Source organism: Rhinatrema bivittatum, chromosome 2, assembly GCF_901001135.1.
Source record: "Rhinatrema bivittatum chromosome 2, aRhiBiv1.1, whole genome shotgun sequence".
Lineage (NCBI taxonomy): Eukaryota > Metazoa > Chordata > Amphibia > Gymnophiona > Rhinatrematidae > Rhinatrema > Rhinatrema bivittatum.
In genome coordinates, this window is record NC_042616.1 from 420,406,610 (window position 1) to 420,420,156 (window position 13,547).

General features: G+C 41.6%; 1 protein-coding gene across 1 annotated transcript in view; it reads left to right on the top strand.

Annotated features, from left to right (window-relative positions):
• The first annotated feature begins 2,208 nt into the window (after window positions 1–2,208).
• The window catches only part of NPTXR (neuronal pentraxin receptor), a 95,534-nt gene continuing 84,195 nt past the window's right edge, over window positions 2,209–13,547 (top strand). The window contains exon 1 of the mRNA XM_029590191.1: window positions 2,209–2,778. Within this exon, the coding sequence (XP_029446051.1) occupies window positions 2,209–2,778 (570 nt within the window). The remainder of the gene's footprint in view (window positions 2,779–13,547) is intronic.

Here is a 13,547-nt window from a genome sequence, read left to right on the forward strand (position 1 = left end):
ATAAGAAAGAACATACAATATTGCAGGAGCTGAAATGCAATATTATGCTCAGGAATATCCAATTGGCATGGAGATGGTGGATGAAAAATGGACAAACCCTTCTGACATTTCAGAATTTATTGGATTAGTTGGTAATAAGAAATTTCTAATAGTCTTACAGAAATCTCATCTTCATAAATGTTGTGAATTGGGAATACATAACTTGGGATGTTTGATGGACAAAACAAGTGGTGAGTGTTTGTCCTTCAAAACTATAAAGCAGACATGGCAACTACTAAACTCTCATTTTCAAGCTTTGTTACAAGTTGGACATTAATGCAAATTTATCTTATTTCATTATTTCATTACTCTTGGCTCATCAGATTTTAGAAATATTAAAGAACAGGGACCGATTAAATAATTTGGGCTACTCTAGAAGCAAATATAGAATCTCCTACTGGTATTTAATAGGTAGAGATAAATATGAAGAAACTAATCGGGTCAGAGTTGTGACACAGCAGACTGAAGAACTGTGAAGAGAAATGGATAAAGAAAATATGTCAGGATTGTTTGAACTTCCATATAAAGGGAGCAATTTCAAAAACGACTCACATAAATGCAAAGTCCGAGGGTACTTTACCTGTGAGCTTTGTTCCAGTTTTCAAAGGGTGAGTACAACTCAGATTCCCTTTGAAACCTGCCTGGGATAGCAGTAGCTGCAGAGATCTGCACCTGCTTTTTTCTGAGGGTGAGTTTTCCCTTGAAAGTAATATGCATAGATCTGAGGTCATTTCTCTTGCCCAACCTAAACATGCTCTTGAAATGCATACTTTAAGTGCGGGGAAAGGCATGCGTGTTGTTGATCTCTTTTTATACTTTTATCCAGGTAAATGTTTTTTGAAAATTGCCCTCAAAAATTACTATGCAAGAAAATGTTGTATAGAAATGCTCTTTAAAAAAAACGTAAATGTAAATTTAAGAGAAACACAACTTAAGAGATGACATAGAATATAGCTTAACCAGCGTGAAAGGTTTTAAGATGAAGTTTTATGAGAGGATGATTTATGTAAAAAGTGCAACATTAAAACTAGTACATTAGGATATGTTTATTGAAATGTAATACCATAGGCAGCTGCGTACAAATTGAAATTGCCAAGCCAAAATAAAAAAAAATTAGGAAAATGGAAATGGTCTGGTTAGAAATTTATGACTGCAACAAGCTACCTAACCTTTAGGAAAGACATGAAAACCTGGCTATTTAGGTATTTTAGTCTTGAGATATAGAGGATGAATCAGGAAGTGATAAACTAGCTGATGTGATTTTATTTAGCAATTACTCTATGTATTATAGGTTAGGAAAAGAGTGCATAGTGGTTGAGAACTATGATAAATTTCATTAGTGGGCAGGAGAAGGATATATTGAAATGATTTTGCAGAAAACCATGTGTTTATGTAAGGGAGCTGAAGAATAGAAATACTGAGGCAGGGATAAGTTGATATCAATGTACATTGTTAATGTTATTTTGTTTTTATGATAAATGTTTTACAGTATGTAAATCACCTTGCTACTTTAAAACAAGGCAATGGATGCAGATAAATAAAAGCATAAAGAAACCTTTGAGAGAAAATGTTCATTCTTGCTTTTAAAAAAAATAATGTAAATATTAGAATCAAAATAGTCTGGGACAGAAAAGAGACTCAGAAATACAAAACCACACAGAGGAGCCCCAGTAATGCAAATTTATCTCATTCCTATTCTTTTTGTGTATCCTTAAAACCCCAACTAGCTGTGGAGTAACCAGAACAGGTTTGAGAAACCATAAAGTAAGGGAATCTTTGTGATAAGCCAGAAAAATAAGCAAGTTACAATTTCCATTCTATAATATAGTATTGTTGCTTTAAGAGGCAAGGACTGAGTAAAACCACAAGCCAGAAGGGGTAGTGACGTTAATAGCAAGCTCTCTACTGACTGTCTCCAGCGAGAACCTGATCAACAGCTCTGCTCCAGGCAGCAGCCAGAGGCAAAAAGCCAGAGCTGAGTTAGCTTATTTCCTCATTTTCTCCCTCTGTCTGTCTCCCTGCACCTCTTTGTCTCTGGTCGGGTACCCATTTTTAAGACCTTTGTTTTATTGGCTCTTACAGAGTCTTTTAAAATCTTTTTTTTCACTGGTGTGGCAGCCCCTGAAATCTGCCACCCTGAAGTTTCTAGCTGTCTTACTGGCAGCGGGGATGCTCGCTTTCCTTGGTGCAATTATTTGCATCATCGCAAGCGTTCACCCTGCCACCAGAACAACTCTCCATGGTTCTGAAAATGAGTCCGTCTCGGCGCCCGGAGCCGAAGGGCTGGGAGCTCTCCACGGTGCTGAAACGATGTACGGCGGTCGGCCTGGCCACAGAGATTCTTTTGTGGACCTGGCAAGCTCCAGACCCCACACGCCGCAGACCTTCAGCCAGTTCCTGTGCACCCCTCTCGCTCTGGAGTGCCCGTCCAGCAGCCCGCAGGATGCCCCACGCCCTCCGGGAGAAGACCTCGCCTTCCTCCAGATTACAGCTGAGCAACTGAGGCAGACGGTGCTCCAGCAGAAGGAACAGATAGTCATTGACCAAGAGGCCATCAGGGAACTGACAGGCAAACTGAGCCAATGTGAGAACGGGCTGGAACTGAGCTTCCAGGACAGCACCCATATCTGGGAGCCCAGGAAAGACACCATGGGAGACCTGCCGCTGGACTCCCCTGAGGGAGTGCAGGAGATGGAGGAAGCAGTGAGGACCTTGAAAGACAGGATAGAGAAGATAGAGGTAAGGAAAATCCAGTCTGATACCAAAGCACTTCCAAAGTGAATTTAGAGTTACATTACTTTCATTTGCTTTAGCTTCCATGTTATGCTATTGATTTCAGAATTCTTTTTTTTTTTATAGCAGTCACTATATTGTTAGAAAATAAATCTGACAGTTTAGCTACAAAGCTATGAATCTCTGTCTCTCTTGTCTGTCACCTACCTAAAGAATTCAGCATTTGTTCCAATTTTCCTTGCCACATGTTCTCTGAAAATAAGTGTTTTCAATAAATATTTATAATTGACTTATGAACATTTCTTTATTATTTTATACACAGTTTCATTTTCTGTATGTATCCTAGTTTCTCATTTTCCTAGAGCAGATAATTGGCATTATGAAAATATTCTCAATTGATTTACAATCCCCTTAATTAAATTACAGCATAATTCTTTGGAAAATGAGATCCATGATAGGAGTTTTATATTTTAGAGGTGTGCAAATGTGTTCACAACTTCTGTGTGTGTGTGTGTGTGTGCGTGAAAGACAGAAACTGTAAATGAACAGTTCTTGTGTGTGACAAATTATATACTATATCTGCTGATGTATGTTTGTGCACATGGGTATTTTTAGAGGTGTATGCCTCATTACCTCAGTGTGACAAATTGTATGTCTGTGTGCGTATGTGTGAAGATGACCGAACTTGTGTGTGTGTGTGTGTGTATATAGGTATAAGATTGTGCTTATAGATATATGTTTGAAATATTGTGTTTATTTCATATGCATGCATATTTTAATATATTGATATGTGCATCTGTGTATGTAATTCTTTGTGTGTGAGTGGCTGTATCTTATGGGTTTCTACATACAAGTGTATGCACAGGTAAATGAGCTAATACCTTTTTGTTGGACTAACAATACATTTTTTGTAATTTTCAAGAGTTATGCTCCCTTCATCAGATCACTGCAGAATGAACTGTCAATGATGTTGCTGAATATACAAGTAAATTGTGGGATGGATTAAAAAAGTGTTGTTTGTTAGTTAAAGTAAAAGGATGAGGACAGTAAGCGATGTGTTTACAAAAGAATAAGGAAGTTTCATTTCAGTTGTTGGTTTATTTACCACCTCCTCAGTTATATGAACTGCCCACAAAAATGAACAACATATAAGAAAATCTCTCTTTTTTTTAACTTTATTTTTATACAGATCATATATTATTACAATACCATCCTTGTAACAAAGAAAAGAAAATAACAAAAACAAAACCATATAAAGAAAAAAAAAGAAATGTATAGTATTAAGTTTAAACCACAATAAATAAAAAAAAAGCAGAAAAAGATGGGGAGGAGAAGATAAAAATAAAGGAACATGATATAAGCCTACATATATATATATAATCAGCTGAGAAGCATCACTCCCTCATCTATGTATCAGAGGAAAGTCTCTTCCCATAAAGAAAAGCTTTCAATTGTTCAGGCTCAAAGAAAATATAATCCACTACTTCAAACTTCACCAGGCATTTACAGGGGTAACAAAGAAAAAAACTTGTGCCAAGAGCAACAGTGTTCTGTTTTAAAGCTAGAAAACATTTCCGATGTTCTAGGATCATACGTGAAAAATCTGGAGAAATCCAGTTTTTCTGTCCTACAAAATAACTCTTTAGATTTCCAAAAGAAATAGGGTAAACCTAAATTGTCATCCTGTTTAAAGCCAAAGGAAACTAATAAGGTAGCCCTCTGAAAATTGCCGTGCCCCAGAATCTCCTCAGATACATCCATAGAAGCACTAGTAACATTCCTCCCAGAAGACAAATAATAGGACTTATTAATAGAGGGGAAAAGATCATCAGAACTATGCAAAACATCTGAAAAACATTTCTTTAACAAATCTTGAGGAGGAGACTCATTTAAAGGACAAGGAAAATCCACAATTCTTAAATTTAAATGTGAAGAGTAGTTTTCCAAATATTCTATTGTCTTATTTAAAAGAAAATTATTCTTAATGATGGGCAACATGAGCCTCTTTAGCACTGGAAAGATCCTGAGCAAATTCCTCTTGCTTTTTTAAAGGCAATTTTTAAAAGCTCTACATGTGCCAAAGCGAGGAGATACGCATAGAAGTCGGGCTGGCGAGGGTCGCGCAGATTTTAAAACGCGTGTGAATACGCACATGTCTCCCAGTAAACGCACAAAAAATTTTTGCAAAATAGGGGCGGGGGCGTGGACATGGCAGGGTGTGGGTGTTCCTAGATTTCTCAATGAAATCTGTGCGTATTTACATGCACAAGAGTGTGCCGTGGTCCCCTACTACCTAACTTTACTTCTGAAAGGATGGCATGTAAGCCATGAAATTTAAAAAAACCTAACGAGGTTAGCGAGTTTTAAGGGTTGGGGCTAACAAGGTAAAAGGTAGGCTAGTTAACTAGGCGGTTTAGGAAGTCTTATCCTTTACCTGGGCGAACTGGGAATGAACTGGGGAAACTGGTAATTACATCTACATGTGTGCCTACTAAAATCCCCCCACTTACATGGTAAAGGTGGCATTTGCATACACATGCACATGTCCACATAAAATTGTGCACATGTACATGTGCGCAGCCTATTTTATACCAAGTTCGCATATACGTGTGTATGTTATAATATGGCTGCCTCCTTTGGCGCAAGCCAGCATATGTGCTATTCAAATTTTCCAACCCTAGTTGCAATAACTCGGATTCCTGTTTATCAGAATGAGATTTAATGTCACTGGAAAGAGACACTATGCTTACCAAAGCCAACCAGAAGGAGTTGAGTGTCACCACCGAAAGTTTCTCCAGTCTAACAGGAAGCCTGATGGAGGATGACTGAAACCAAAGAGGTTCCCAAAACTAACTGCAACTGATGACTTCACCTCCTGTGCTGTACTGGTGGCTCTTCCATCCACCACTACCAGAGACACGGCATTGGGGCACAATTCTCTCTGTATAACCAGGAAACTGAAGTCATCCTCCTGATTCAAAGCAGGCAAAGGGCTCAGCTCTCCTCTGGACAAGGTGTGGACCTCAGCAATCAGGGGGTTAAAGAGAAGTATCGAGCCCAGACTCATGCAGCTCTTCCTTGCTGGAGACGGCCACCAAGAATATCATCCCACACAAACCAGGCTGCATCCCAAAGAAGACTGGACATGTCTTTTGGACAATGGGCATTGAGGCTAAAGAGGAGAAGACTCATACTCTCCTTTTATAATTTGGAGCCATAATCTCAGTTAAAATTCAAAAAGGAAAAAGTGACTATGCAATCCAAGATGCCATTAGGGACTCCTGTTGCCATCCTGCTCTTCCCACCCCTCCCATCTATGCCAATTACTCAATAACTCAATTTTTACACCAACAAAACAATTAATAAAAACAATGGGCCTCATTTTCTAAAGTATCACAGGCCTGCGATACTTTAGGGAATGAGGGGCGGGGGGCCGAAACGGGGGGTGGGCCTGCGCTAGCCGGCAGCGATCGCACCGTCACGGTGCGATCACTGCCAGTTTCGCACCCAATAGCGCCACCATAGGAGATGTAGCTATTGGGTGCGAACACAGACGCGAAAAGGGCCTTACCTTTTCGTCGTCCACAGTGGCTTCGCAGAGTCTGCCCCGGTGACGCCCCGACTCCTCTTCTTCCGGGGCCGACTCTGCCCCCATTTTGGTATCGCACATGAAAAGGGACATTTCGCGTGCGAAACGTCCCTTATCACATGCGATACGTTTAGAAAATAAGGCCCAATGTTAGACAACCTAAGCCTGCAACCTCTTACACATCACAATCCTGCAGTATCCATCCATATCCTTTCAGTAACAACACCCTTACTTCCTACTCACATAATAACACTAAAATCCCTTTGCCTATAATATCCAAACAACCCAGCCTTTCCAACCTGTTACGCATCAAAAGAAGACCCCTAACAACCATCTGCCCCACTCCAAAAGAAAACATCCCTTCTCACCATCCCCATAAATCTGACAGCCTATCCCCCCTTACTACCCAACCAAGAGATGAGTAAGATAAACAGCAGAATTTACAATTATAGGAAGATTATGTCTAGTAATAGATGAGAAAACCAATGTCTCTATTAAGTCCCTTAATTATTTTTTAAATGTGGTGACCAGAACTGTGCAGAATGCTCATGAAGTGGTTGCACCATGGATTAATTCAGAGACATGATTATATTCCCAGATTTATTTTCTATTCTATCCCACATAATTCCTTAATTAAGCTGTGGAATTCGTTGCCAGAGGATGTGGTTAATATTACTAGTATAGTTTAGTTTAAAAAAGGTTTGGACATGTTTCTGGAGGACCAGACTATTAACAATTATTAGCCAGGCAGTTCTGGTCGCCACATCTCAAAAATAATTTAGGGCACGGAACAGCTCCTCTAAGAAGAAAGGCTGAACAGGTTAGGGCTTTACAGCTAGGAGAAGAGACATCTGAAAGTAGACGTGATAACGGTGCATAAAATTATGTGTGGTATGGAACAAGTTAATAGGGAACAATTATTTAGTCTATCAAATAATACTAGGTCTAGGGGACACTCCATGAAACTAAAGTTTGGCAAATTTAAAACAAATTTAAGAAAAAAATTTTTTAGTCAACACACAGTTATGGAATTTGTTGCCAGAAAATCTAGTCAACCCTAGTAATATACCTGAATTTAAAAAAGGTGTGGACAAGTTTCTAGTGCATAAATCCATTAACAGGTATTACCCAGATTTGGGGGTAGATTTTAAAAGGAGCACACGCGGCGTACATGTGCGCGCGCGTGTTATAAAATCGGGGTCGGCGTGCACAAGGGAGTGCACAATTGTGCATCTTGTACGCGCCGAGCCATGCTGCCTTCCCCCGTTCCCTACCCCCCTTCCCTTCCCTCCCCCTACCTCCCCTGCCCTTTCCCCCTTACCTTTTTTTTTTTTCCTTAGTTTTGTTCCAAAAGGTAGTTCAGCCCTAGGGCTGAAGTAAGTTGCGTGCGCCAGCCAACTGCCATCGCGCGATCCCTGACACAGCAGCAAATATGGCCGCTGTGCCGTGAGCCTGACCCCGCCCCGCCCCTCCCCGCCCTTTTTCCAAACCCCGGGACTTACACGCATCCCGGGGCTTTACGCGCGTCGCTGGGCCTTTTAAAAATAGGCCCAGCGCACGTAAAATGTTACGCGCGTAACCCTTTTAAAATCCGGCCCATATTGCTGTGTCTTTACCAGGGAGTGGGTAACATGGAATGGACTTTCCAATTAGGATCTGCCAGATACTTTTGAAGATACCCAGACTAGACACTGACAGAGACAGGATGCTGAGCTAGAAGGACTATTGGTCTGACCCAACATAGCATGTCTTAGGTTCTTATGCTCATAATTCTGCAGAGACTGAAAAAAAAATGTCTTAAAATTGTTGTAAATTTGCTGCCAGTGCCCTCTAGTCCTAATACTATTTGAAAGGACAAATAACCATTACCTCAAAAATTGTTCCACACCACTCATGATTTTATAAACCTTTACCATATCTCATCTCATTTGTCTCTCCACCAAGCTGAAGAGCTCTGGATTGTTTAGTCTCTCTTCATAAGGGAGACCTACCATCCCCTTTAACATTTTTATTTTCTTTCTCTGTGCCTTTCCTAAATCTGCTATATCTTGGTTTTTTTTTTGTTTTAAGATGAATTAACTAGAACTGTAGACAGTACTCAAGTTGTGATCATACCATAGATGTATACAAAGGCATTATGATAGTCTTAGTTTTATTCTTCAGTCATTCTGAATAATCCCTAACATTCTGTTTGCTTTTTGACTGATGCTACACACTAAGCTGAGAATGTCAATGTATCGTCCACAGTTTCTTCACTGGTAACTCCTAATGTGGAACCCAGCATAATGTATACTTGGATTATTTTTCCCTGTTCATCACTGTACAATTGTCTACATTAAATATTATTGACCATTTAGGTGCCCAGTTTCCCAATCTCGGAAAGATCCTTCTACAATTTCTCATAGTCTGATCATGTTTTAACCACTTTGAATAATTTTATGCCATTTGCAGATTTCATTACCTCACTCGTTACTCCCTTTTCCAAATTATTAATGAAAATTTTAGCAACATTGGTCCTAATACAGATCCCTGGGACATTCCATAGGGAACTTTGTCCATTTGGTCTTTTTTTTGTTTGTGTCCTATTTTTTAACTAGTTACCACTCCACAATAAAATATTGCCTCCTATCCCATGATTTTTTTTTAATGCCTTGTAAGTCTTTCATAAAAGACTTTATCAAATGCCTTCTGAAAATCCAGATACACTATGTCCACCAGCTTGCCTTTATCCACATATTTATTTACACATTCAAAGAATTCTAATAGATTAGTAAATATATTACTTCTCTCTGTTAAATCCATGCTGTATCTTCTCTATTAAACCACATTGATCCATATAATCACTAATTCTGCTCCTAACAATAGCTTTTACCATTTTGCTTAGCACTAATATCATACCCTGAATCACCCCGGAGTCCTTTTTAAAAATGGTGATACATTGGCTATGCTCCAGTCCTCAGGTACAGTGGCAGATTTTAATGATAAGATACGGATTACCATAGCAGGTCTGCAATTACATATTTCAGTTCCTTCTGTTGCGACCATCGCTGCCCGACGGCTTCACTCCGCCTACCTTTCTTTTTCTGCGACTCCTCCTGCTCCCTGTGGACGTCTGGCTGCCACGACGTCTGCCCGCCGTCCCCGGACCAGCTTGGGCGCTGCCTCCCGCCATGCTCCTCAGGTACCATAGGGCGCGCGTGCCGTGCGGCCCTCATTCTTATTTCCTCTATGGCGCGAACCTCAGGGGCGTCCCCCTGTGATGACGTCACGCTGCCCGGATATTTAAGCCTACGTTTGTTTGCTAGCCGTTGAGTTAGCAAGGGATTTCCTATAGATGGGATTCGCTCTCCGTACCCAGCTACTCTGCCTCCAACTTCTATTGGACTCTTTCCTGCTAACGGGGTACCCGCTCCTCGGGGGGCTCTCTGCTTCTTTCAGGTCGCTATCAGGAACTGGTACTCGCTCCTCGAGGGCCCATGTTCCTTAACTTGCTGCCTGTGTCCATCTCCTCTTCTACTTGGAATAATTCGCTAGACACCATCTGTGAGCACTACTACCATCTACTCCTCAGAGCTGTCTCCCTGGAACCAGGTACTCGCTCCTTGAGGGCCTGCCTCCGTTCCAGCGCCAGTGCCATCTCCTACTGGGAACTGCTGCGTGAGTACTTGCCAACGAGTCTCTGCTCCCAGGGATCTGGTACTTGCTCCTCGAGGGCCAGTTCTCCCTATCTCGGAGCTTCTCCATACTGGAGACTCTGTGAATGTCTTATTGTACTCATTCTCTCAGTTCTTTTCACTACTGCACTGCTACCGGAGGAGTTGCTGTTCCAGCGCCCTGAGGAATACTAGCCCAGCCAGGCTTCATCTTCTACTCAATACCGCCACCTCTGGTGGCTTCACAAACTGTCTACATAAAGATAAAAATCTGTGTGTGTCCAGAGCTGAGCCTGACCTGTGGCCCCCATGGGCGTGGTCAGCTGCCACAGTGTCCAAGGGTCCACCCAAACCTTACAAAACATAACACCTTCAGAGCTTTGGGGTGAATACCATCAAGTCCTGGAGATATCCTACTATTTAGTTTGTCAAATTGTTCTAGTATCTCTCCAAGATTGATAGCGGTAAATATTTAAAAATATACAGCTCAGTAACAGAGTCATTTATCAAAATGTGTTATGGTGTTAACTATCGCATACATTATGGCGATATCGCAATGAGCAGCGTGAATGCAAATTTTACAAATTTATTCAAAGGGGTGGGAATGGGGAGGGGTTTGGGTGGGATCAATGAAAATGAGGGACATTATTGCAGCATGCGATAGTGTAACTCTCTCTCTTCTCTCTCTCTCACTCTCTCTCTCTCTCGGAAATGCCTGTTTGGGCACTTTACAAGTAGCAAAGTACAAATATCACAGTGTGAAAACTTTAATGTGCATTACAATAAACTACTTATGCGAAGTGTTAAGATAGTGCGCGGTTTGGGAGCTCTGAAATCATAGCCACACCCCTTTTCCTTATCGCAGGCATTATTCATGCAAAAATTATCACATTTTGATAAATCTAGGCTTAAATTAACTGGATAACCTTATCCTGCTAACTTATCTGGCTAAATACTTATCCAGCTAATTAGCAGCCATTGAACAGGACCAGATATTCAGCCACTGCCACTTACCCAGATAAGTCCATATTTGTCTGGTGAAGAAGCACTGAATATCAGCCTCATATTCATTTGTTTCTGGTCCTCTGATTCGTAATTATGTTCTTCTCTGTGATGTGTTATCTGTATATATACTGTATAATATATTAATAGAATAGCATGAATGTGATCCCTTTATGCTGAATGTCTTTTCCATGTGGGTAACTGCAGGGTCCAGTTAGATGTGCTGACACAGTTTGCAGTGTGGTATCTTTCAGGGTTTTGTGACATTTTCTTCGGTTTGATTTTCTATTTGAAGCTTGTGTCTCACCATAGTTTGCTTCAGATAGATGGTTACTGAAAAGCTAGACATAGAAACATAGAACTAGAAATGGTGGCAGAAAAGGACCAATGGTCTATCCAATCTACCCAGCAAGCTTAGGGTAGTATCTGATGCAACATGTAAGTTACCCCCATGCATATCAGTTTCCCAGACTATAAAAGTCAAGACCCTCTTTGGTTACTATTTGAATCCAATTCCCCATTTTACCTTGCCATTGAATCAGAGAGGAATGTTGGACTTGCATCAAAGTATCAGGCTTAACGGTTAAGGGCAGTAACTACTGCATCACCAACTTCCCCAGACCCTAAATGTCAGGCCCTCATTGCTTGCTGTTCAAATCCAATTCCCCTTTTCCCCCTGCTCTTGAAGCAGAGAGTCATGATGGAGTTACATCAAGTGTATGAAGCTTATTGGTTAAGGGTAGTAACTGCCGCATCAGCAAGTTACCCCCATGCATTCTTTTCTTCATTTCCATCCTCTAGTCTTTAGGGATCCACATAGTTTATCCCATGCCTCTTTGAATTCTTTCACTGTTTTTGTCTTTACCATCTCTTCCAGAAGGGCATTCCAGGCATCCACCACCCTATTATTGAATAAATATTTCCTGATGTTGGTTCTGAGTCAATCTCCCTGCAGTTTCATTTCGTGACTCCTAGTTTTATTCATTTCTTTTCAACGGAAAAGGTTTGTTGAGTGTGCATCATTAAAACCTTTCAGGTATCTGAAAGTCTGAATTATATCACCCCTGCACCTCCTCTCTTCCAGGGTGTACATATTCAGAACCTTCAGCTTCTCCTCATAGGTCTTCTTATACAAACCCCACACCATTTTGGTCGCTCTTCTCTGGACACCTCCATCCTGACTTTTTCCCTTTTGAGATATGGACTCTAGAATTGAACTCAGTACTCCAAGTGAGGCCTCACCAAGGACTTGTACAAAGGCATTATCACCTCCTTTTTCTTACTGGTTATTCCTCTCTCTATGCAGCCCAGCATTCTTCTGGCTTTAGCTATCGCCTTGTCACATTGCTATCTATGGTCTTATTAACCAGTTATGGTCCTTCTTCAGGGTCTTCTTTCATGAATACCAAACTGAAGTATTTGCTTAATATTTCAGCCATTTCTTTGTCACTCTCTACACATTGCTCCTTGTCACCTTTCAATTTCACTGTACCACTTCTGACCTCCCTTCTTTCACTGATATATCTGAAAAATGTTTTGTCTCCTCGCTTTACCTCTTTGGCCATCCTTTCTTCCACTTGACCTTTTGATTTTCTTATTTCTTTCTTCATCTCTCTCAGTTTTAACAGATATTTTCCCCTGTGTTCTTTTTTTTTGGGATCCTTTATACTTCTTGAACACTATTCTTTTTGCCTTTATTTTTTCAGCCATCTCCTTAGAGAAACAGATTGGTTTCTTTTTCCTCTTACTCTTCTTTACTTTCCTGACATATAGATTTGTTGCCTTTGTAATAGCTCCTTTTAACTTGGCCCGCTATTGTTCTACCTCACCCATTTTCTCCCAGTCTTCCTGTATAACTCTGAACTTACCAACGCAGCACGGAGCCACCGATGTTCTTCACAGCAGGAGCTGCAGTCAGCTGTTTCCTCTCTTCACAGCAGCAGGGAGCCGCGTACTTCAGGACTTCAATGTGGCCAGAGCCGCCACCAACGTCATCATCTCTTCGTGGCCTGGATGCCGCAGTCCCCGGGCTTTCCTGGCGGCTGGAGCCACCCTCGGTGTCTCCAGCAGCGGCAGGGCCCACTAATGACATCGGGGCCTGTGCAGAGGCCTGGCTTCTCCCTGCACTGCTCCTGTAGCATGGCCGCTGGCCATTGTTCTGCATTCTTCCTGCTTCCTGTCTCCTAAGGCGCGGGCCATGCCTCCTTCACTGATTTAAAGGGCCAGCCTTCTGGCCCCACCTGGACTCCTCCCAGGGCGTCTCCTGGTCTTCAGCCCTATATAGGGCCCAGATTCCAGTCCTTAGTTGCCTTCACAAGGAGTTAGTTTGTCTCCTGTTATTATTTGTGATGGTTGTGGGTGGATCCTTGGGCCAGTGGCAGCTGACCTCGCCCTCGGGGGAAGATCCCGAGAGGGACCACCGGTCAGGCTCAGAGTTGGGAGACAGACACACACAAGTTCTTTTATTAAACAGTTTTGAGAACCACCAGAGGTGGCAGTAGTGAGCTGGAATAGCCCGGCTGGGCTGTAGT